The sequence below is a fragment of the Oncorhynchus mykiss genome, chromosome 15 (assembly GCF_057628025.1).
Source record: "Oncorhynchus mykiss isolate SJ-2025 chromosome 15, ASM5762802v1, whole genome shotgun sequence".
Taxonomy (NCBI): domain Eukaryota; kingdom Metazoa; phylum Chordata; class Actinopteri; order Salmoniformes; family Salmonidae; genus Oncorhynchus; species Oncorhynchus mykiss.
The window spans coordinates 23,249,589-23,258,526 of record NC_143036.1 but is presented as its reverse complement, the minus strand read 5'-3'; the positions used below and the strand labels follow the sequence as shown (position 1 = coordinate 23,258,526).

The 8,938-nt window shown below is 41.5% G+C and overlaps 1 protein-coding gene across 1 annotated transcript in view; it reads left to right on the top strand.

Annotated features, from left to right (window-relative positions):
• Positions 1–224: 224 nt before the first annotated feature.
• The window catches only part of LOC110489807 (V-set and transmembrane domain-containing protein 2A), a 30,438-nt gene continuing 21,724 nt past the window's right edge, over positions 225–8,938 (top strand). Inside the window, exons 1-2 of the mRNA XM_021562728.3 lie at positions 225–981; positions 2,134–2,303. Of these exons, the coding sequence (XP_021418403.1) occupies positions 903–981; positions 2,134–2,303 (249 nt within the window). The 5' untranslated portion in view covers positions 225–902. The remainder of the gene's footprint in view (positions 982–2,133; positions 2,304–8,938) is intronic.

Genomic DNA, 8,938 nt, shown 5'->3' with positions numbered 1-8,938 from the left:
ACATCTTGGGATGTAAGAGAACTACAGGCTCTGGCAAGAGGTCCGGGTCTTGTATGCTTGACTGATACTTGCAGAGTTGCTGGTCCAAGCCCTGTCTGAGCTGTCCCCCCTCAATGGCAACAATATTGTTTTATAGCCTCTGTACCAGTGGGTCTGTTCTGTGCCTGCTTGAGTCTCCTCTGACTGCAAACAGTAGCTATTAAACGTGAGATGGACACACCCACACTCCATACGTAAATGCTTCATGCCGCATACCACTTCAGAATCAGATACTGTTATGATGTTGCTTTGAGTGACAGCTCTCTCAGTCTCTTCAATTATTTGGCATTTTTTGGTTGCTGAGAAAAGTGTGGAGCTATTTTGTTCTCCTCACACAAATCTGGGCTTAAATGCTAAAATTATTACTGGGTTTAAAAGTCGCCACTCCTGCTGCTGTACTTGATAATAATTTTCAATCTATAATGTTTAATATCTTTACGTTTATTTACATTTGAAAGGAATGTGAACAACGGGGTTTACAGAGGTGTAAAAAGGTGTGTAGACTTACGAACATATCCGTTGAGTCCAGCTCTACTTGTCGCTAGAGCACCAGGCACGCAATCAGCACGCAATAGGGGAGCTGGACACTGACGTTGCATCAACAGCCACGTACCGAGAGCTGGGAACAGAGGCTATTCTTTTACATACTTCACAACACCTTGTGCAGAGCGCGCAGTCGTCAGTCTCTATCCGCAAAGCCCGTGGCAGCGCACATAAAGAACTTCAGAAGCCTTGCTATAGTTCCAGCATGTTACATATTCGGCATTTTGTATCCAAGCATATCCGCATGGCAACAGTTTAATTTGCTGAGCAGTTTTGGAAGATCGTTTTTTCCTCGGCTGATGTGACATTATCCCTTTGGAATGATGTGGACCTCTCATGACTCTATTGGATTTGTTTTCCTGTCCAGTTTATGTATCCAATTTGGATTCTCCTTTGAAGGTAAATTGAAACATATCGTCATAAAACAAGTATATAAATGCTTACCTATCCGGGCTTGTTCTAGGTAAAAACAACCTATAGGTCACATTTGAGTGCGAATAACTTCAGCATTAAAGCTGCAGAGTGCAGACATGAAATAATGGTTATTACGATTGAAAAAAGTAACGAATGCAACATCCATTATGCTTGGCTATAAAATAAATGCAGAAAAAGTAGCTTACCTAGCATTCACCTAACGTTGTCCAAATGAACAAAACGCAACTGTTGATTGCTTATAAAAATGGCATCTAGGTATGATTTAGTATTTATTGTAGTTACTGTCTTTGTATAACTTTGTAGAGTCACAGAGCGCGACATGCATTTAAAGTAACGGATATGCAGAAACAGGGTTGGAAAGCAGAGAGCACCATTGACAGTTACTCTGTTGACATACCAGTGAGATTCTTGATCTGTCCCTCAGTGGTTTCTGTCTACCTTTGAATCTCATCAAACGAAATATGATACATTTGCACGTCTGCCACTGTCTCGGTAAAGATAGTCTGTATCCCTTGCAAATACTTTTTAAGCGCAGTGAGTCTTGCAGGGGAAAACTGTAGGCTACAGTGATAGTTATTGTGATGTTCAGAGTGTTTTCATGGATTAAACCAGTGTAACATTTGTCAACACTTAAATATATATTCAACATATATGCACTATAGGCTATATTATATAACGTTACTGGTCTTATTTTCATTACACTGTGCGCATGAATTTGGATTATAGTTATTGGAGAGTGAATCTGGCAAATATCTGTTCATGTTTAGTCACTTATTTATTTCATATGTCAATGTTTGAGAATGCTATTTATATGTTAGGAGGCATCCCTTTATTATAATGATGTGATACCTATCGCAGTGACATTTTAGACGCATAGTGGAGCCCCGCCATTTCCGAGGATTTCGTTCACTATTACGATCACCTACAATTTAATTATACTGCCATTTGTTGAAAGAATAAGACACACGCATGCCATACACTATCACCATTTTTTACGTTTTTATATCATAAGTTTGTTAGAAATAGGCTACAGTTGCGGAGGGAAAGGCCTCCATTTCAATAGCCCTACGACCATGGACGCACAGTAATTCTACTGACTGTTTCACTCTCTTTCAGGAAAGTTTACGGATATCCCCTCCAATCTAACAGTTAAAGAAGGTCAAAACATTGAAATGGCGTGCGCCTTCCAGAGTGGAACCGCATCAGTTTACTTGGAGATTCAGTGGTGGTTTATTAGAGCGCCAGAAGAACCGAGCAACAGCGAGGAGGAGGATGATGACGAAGAAGTACGTATGGATTTCACTTGTTTCAAATACCTGTTTAAATGTTGAGGACTTTCTTTACAATATGACGCCATGCCCCTTCACATTGCAATCACATGCCTGCATAGTTGCGCAGTTTCGCCGAAGCCCATTAGGCACAGACAACGCCGTGAATTCTAGCATGATTGGCTTATCATTATCAAGAATAGCATAGTTCCCATAGCCTACATGAAATGTATTATCTGTGATTCTGTCTACCTGTATTTGACTTGGAACTGATTTGGTGTTTTTATCCACTTTTTAAATCCCTATATTATCCTGTAAGACTTACTGTAATAACCTTTGACAACAGATTTACATAAGATGCAGTGGGAAAATAATACTGGTCTGTATCATCTCAGCCTTCTTTACCAAGTGCATTTAACATTAAGTCAACATGTACATTTCCCAGGAAACCAGGGCTAATTTAAGTGACTTGGAAATGTAATCTGGAGTATGTATAAGGCCATATGACCACAGTTAAGTGCATGTATGGTCATTTATGATTGTAGGACCCTCAGAGTCAGCATAAAGCTTCACTGACACGTTCTTGCAAATTGACTCATTATATACAGTAAGCCTGAACAGTGTACTTTCTGAGACCCTACACAACTGGCATTTGTAATGTATTGCTACATTGGACAGCTACCTATGACAGCTTCTCCTTGTGGATAATGATCAGTTACTTTGTGTCTGCATCTTCTTATGCTCTCTCTATTCAGATGGCTGGTACATTTTAGGGGAGTTTGGCAGTTTGTCATCACTGACATCAAACAGGGAAATGTTTCCTTTGATAAATGCTCATCTTCCTCGCAGTGAAACCACAATGCATAGAGAGAGCCCGTTCTTGGATATCCACATGGCTTTAAAACAGTTATTACTGCTCCTTTGTTGTCACCCATCATGCCCGCATTGCCAAGGCTTTGATCCATTTGGTTCATCACTCTTAGATGTTGGCTGAAGGAGCTATCGACGCACACCACGGCTTTGTAGCTCATATTATCCAATTCTTTTCATGGCATCTGTTTGAAATGACAAGCAGTGGTTTTCTCTCGCGAGGAATGAGGTTCAACAAAAATACGCTAAGGAGTCATAAAGGGGAACTATAAAAGATGCCATAGAAAACAGTAGAGCTGAGAAAATTAATGAATGTGGAATATGATTTGAAGTCGAACAGACATGCACATATAGACTATAGCGTCCAGTTTAGGGCAAAAACATAACAATTGAAACACACTTCATGGGTGGGCACATTGACTATATCAAAGTGGCATCACAATGTCCGTTCTCTAGCTCTGTGAGCTATAGTCCCAATGACACTATCATGTGCAGAGGTTGATGGTGCTCTGAGCTCTCTGCTTTGCCTTGTTTGACTGGGCTAAGATGGTGGTCTGTCCCGCTACTCTGATGTTGAAGAGGGGATTCATCTCCTCAAGTCTGGATCTATCGCTATCTGCTTAATCCACAGGTCCACTGTTTGCTATCAAATCAATTTATGGAGTAAATCTTTACAATCCTGTTCGCCGGTAATTCTATTTGGTGTGGGATTAAGGGTAGCTATAAGCAAACGCAAATGGGATTTCCCTTCAAGGTAACAGTTGTGTCCTCCTAGGTTGTTGAAAAGCCTAAAACCATTGATTGAAATTGTGTGCCACAGCCTCTATCAACGAGATAAGATAAGTTTCTCTTTTCTTCTCTGTTAAAGAGGAAGTGTGGTCCAAAGCCTGTGGTCTTGTGGTAACACACCCGCTGCAACCACATATGCCTCCCTACTGGAGACCAGGGTTTAATCCCCGTGTCTCTACTTCTAACCTGTCTCAATAAAACATGAGTCTGAAAGTTGAAGTGTGAAGGTCACAGATGTACAGAATGTCTGTCTTGGATCAAGGTATAGCAGGTCTTTGTATTCCAAGAATTGTAATATGAATAATTCTGGAATTGGCATGATACTGAGAGAATGAGTTTAGACCATTGCAATGTTTAATGAGAGCACATATTTCCTGTTTCAGAAGGAAGCATAAAATCCATAGCTGTACTCAAGCCTCTGGACCTTAGACTACTATCTCCTTCACCGGCCCTCGCAACTACTGCCCCGAGAGCCTTGTGCCCTGTCTGGCCAAGATAATAACATTCAGAGTCAATACAATGCAGAGGCTCCCATCGACCCCGGTCTCATTAAGAGACCGACACACCACTTTAATGGATGGAAGGTTTTCGGGATCACATGATCAAGATGTGGGTGGTGGGGAACAGGTTGTACAGTAGATTAGGTCCTGCTTACCACCTATTTGTCTTTTTCCCTGCTACTTCACCCTTATTACAGTGTGTCAATAACATTACTGATTTCTCATTTGGAATGGCTCAATTATTGGACCATTAGTGACTTTAGTTGGAGTCAATTCATTTGAAGGGATGGGTGATGAAGAGATGGGTGAGAAAAAACATACAGAACACGTGAGACAATAAGGATGCAAAGGCTCCTGGGAAATAACAAACGCCACATGCAATTTGAAGGGTCTGGCTGAGTATTATAATTATTTGAACAATCAGACAATGATGGGAGGCCATTGCAGGTCGTCATAGCAAAATGGCTTCTAGAAGATGAATAAAAACAGAGGCACACATTACAAAATGGCTATCAGCACCGAGTTCTATTAGATACTTATCCTCATGGCTAGCGTGGTCCCAATGGGTGTTAGAAAGTTAGTAGTAATTTGAACAGAGCCATCTGTATGCATCCCATCTGCCGTATCGAGTCCATTGTCACTGACAGCTGCTGAACCAACACAAGGTTCTTCTGTGCTAGTTAATTGATGATTTTAATTTAATAATTTTAACTAATTCCTTTGTTAAATATGTTTAATAATACAGGTCCCCATTTTGCTTTACAAGTTTTCTCATTTTTGTTGTGTGTAATTCTTCACTTTAATCCTTTGATGATACTAGCTACCTGAAACACACATATGGCATGGAGAATCTCCGGAGTAATCTCCTTTATCTGCAAGCTTTAAGAACAAAAACGTGTTATAAATCATTATGACAAGGACCAGTACTAACGAAGGGACATCCCTTTCAAATACTTTGCTGCAAATCTTGTACTATAATAATTGTCTCTCAGTGCTTTTTGTCAACATCACACATTTACAGCTTTCACTAGGGGCCCCTCGGGAGGGCCTTGGGGGCCACTGAGGTGGCCACAGTAACTAACTAGTGTGACACAGTCAAAGAGTGTGAGGATGTCTCCGGTGTAAAACTGCCATGTGTTAGGCCAGATTAGTTAGACCACCTGGAGGGGAAATTCACACAGGAGATGGATCGGAGCCACTGGGCAAGTTAGAGGATGTAACAGCAATCTTGTCTTCAACATCCTTCAGAGAATTCCCTGCAGGAACACAGTGGTGATATCAGTGGATAGGGTTATTGAGTGCAATATCCAATGGTTGCATGACCCTGACCAGTGTCCAATTTTTTTAATTTTATTTTTGTCAAAAGACACCAAACAGAAGTGAATTGTAGGAAGGAATACGACTAACAGGCTTGCAGAGCAGCATAGAGTGGGATGTCTCTTGGCTTTATGACCATATTTGGTGAGAAAAGAGAAAGACAATTCTCCATGCGTGAGGTACATCTGACTAAACATAAGCTTGAGAAGAGGCTTTGTCTGGCATGCACTGCCAGCAGCTTCCTCCAATTCAATTTACTGGATCAGAACAGAACCAGTCTTATTTGAAGACATCAGGCATAGTGGCTGGACTCACAATTAGAGAATGACTAGCATTTGATCTCGTCCAACAAGTCAACGGGAGACTAAAGAAAGGTGAAAGTTTGGCTGAAGGTCTATTCATGTGTGTGCATGCTGTGTTTGCGCATGCGTTTGTGTGTGTGTGCGCATTCATAGGTGACCGACTGATGTTGTTGAGTCAAGGTATGAATAGTTGGAGCTGACATGACAAGTGTCCCAACATGGCAAACATCACTAGAACAAACATAGTTCAAGGACAACACAAAAAAAACTCCTTTCTTTAGAGTTCCAGATGTGTTTTCTCTGAAAAAGGACAGAAACCCTGCAGTATGTGGAATTCTGCTTGTTAGAAACAGCAGCGACACTCAAGTGACATTTCTACCCAGATCCACATTGTCCGCAGTGATAGAATGCACAGGGAGGAAAGGGCTTATATGTATCGCGGAGGGACAGGAAATGAAACATGGACTTGGATGATTGGAGGCCCGGGACGCTCAGTTCCAGGGAAGGATTACAGGGAGAAGGCAGAGATGGAGGTGTGAACCAGAACTGCAGTGCGACAGCATCACAATGAGAATCAGCTCATATGTTTTCGAAGGGGCTGTTGATTGTTGAGAAGCGAGGAGATGTGTTTGTGTCCACTGCATAGATCAATGTTAAGGCATGTATCATACTTGAAGATTCTTCTGATATCATGTACTGTATGTTATTTAATACTTTGATATGGATGTGAGATGTCAATCAGAAGTCTCCTTCAATAGGACAAATACATTTGGATATGTTCTATCCCCAAGGGCAAACGCTTGATAAATAGTTTTGTCACATTTTCAACTGCTGCTCTATGAAACCTTTTCTTATTATTGTTCTGATGGCATGATATGTGTGCATAGACCTTAACATTGTTAACTATGGATTATACCTAATAACTTGTGCATTAAACACAACCCCAAACTAAGTTAGGACATACAAATATTTCTGGTGTTATATATTTAAAGTCTTTTGGAGCACTTCTAAGAATGATATTGAATTGAATTATGTAGATCACACACTGTGCACTATATTACAACTGTTTCCTCATATCCACTTGAGGAAAGTGTTGTTGGCACATTACCTAAATGTATTTGTTACTTCATGTCGAGTGGAAAATCATAATGGATTAGCCCATTATTCTAATTACATTATTGGGGAAGGTATTCATCATGAGCCTGTCTTGGAGATCTAAAATAAAGTTAATAATGTTTGGTATGAGGCTGGAGTGAAGAGTTAAGTAGGGGTAAGGGCCCCTCAGAGTGCTGATCTAAGATCAGTTTGGCCTTTTAGATCACAATGAGTCTGATTACATGGACAGGGGGGGACCTGATTCTAGATCAGCACTTCTACTTTGAGATGCTTCATGAATATGGGCCCAGCATGTCTCCCTATTAAGAGACTATAGTGTAGTGGCATCTCCACTTCAAGGTGTGACCCACTGTGGTCCGGTGTTATCAACCTGACTGCTCCCCTACTGTAATAGGATAAATTAAGAGCCCATTGTGGAGCTTTCGCGGATGAATCTCATGGACGTCTGGTGCGAGTGTCAAATAGATGAGTGTCCGCACATAAAAGTGGCTGATTAGATTAAACGTGGCCAATCCCCTTGATGTGTAGGATGACATTGACCATGGCACTGTGCTAGCCTCCCTCTGCAACACTCCCAGATCCCTCTCTCTCTACTCTCTCTCTCTACTCTCTCTGTCTCGACCCGCCCGATCAGCTTGAAATGAACCCAGAGGGGGGGGGGGGGGGGGGGATAGGGGAGCAAGGGAGAGAGAGAGGCTCCTATATTCTGGGATAATGGAGCTGTCGCACTGTTTTGATTCAGGGCATTGATTCCATCTTTAATTGCTTATGGCTTCCACCGGATAGTGGTTTTGGGGATATCAGAGTAATGTATGGTCGTGCAGAACAGTTATGGCACTGATCACACCTGGATATGTAGTCATATGTGCCAATAATCCTCATATCAGTTGTGCCCTTGATTGTCTGAGCAAACGCCCATTTCCTGACATGATAGACTTTGTTGAATGAAAAAGAGAATTGTCTGTGCCTTGTTATTGTTTATGAGTCACACCTGTACAGCCATAACTCTAAATGGACAGGGCACAAGGCAAAAGCTGAAAATAACAGCCATTATCGACTGGATCATTGTGTCCTTTGTGATGAATGGGAAATGTCCAAGAGTATAGGCACTTAGCTGGGCTTGGACTGGAAGGTTACACAGGTCATAGCTCAACCCACATCCCCTCTGACACGCCAAAGTCCCTGCACTTTGACTGACTCACACCATACTGTACTGTGCTGCTACGCACCTGTAACCACGCTGACAACCAGTCTCTGATGGTAAATGGAGTCAGAAACCACCTGGACGAAACAGCAGTTAGCCGAGCTGAGATTCTTGCTTAACAATTTTCCATGATGCATTTGGAGATGAGTGAGCAACAAGAGTTTTGAATTAAGCCCCTAATTAGGACTCCCAGTGAAGGTTTATATACTGACAGATTATAAAAATGTCCACTTCTACGACCAAGACACCCCGCCACTTTTGATATTAAGCATTTCAAGTTGGGATACACGATATATCGGTGAACATATTGGATGTCTAGTTTAACGCTGATGTGCAAAACCGATGTCAAAGCTGACGTGCATACCTATATAACGATGCAATGACGCCACGTAAAATATTGCACTACACGTGCAACACAGAATTCCTAACTTATCCCGCAATGTCTGCTATGTGTATAGAGCAGTCATTTGCAAGAGAAAGAACATTTCAGCGAGACAATTCGAAGGGAAAATCCATTAAAGCCAAGATAATGGAATTCATTGCTTCTGACAATCA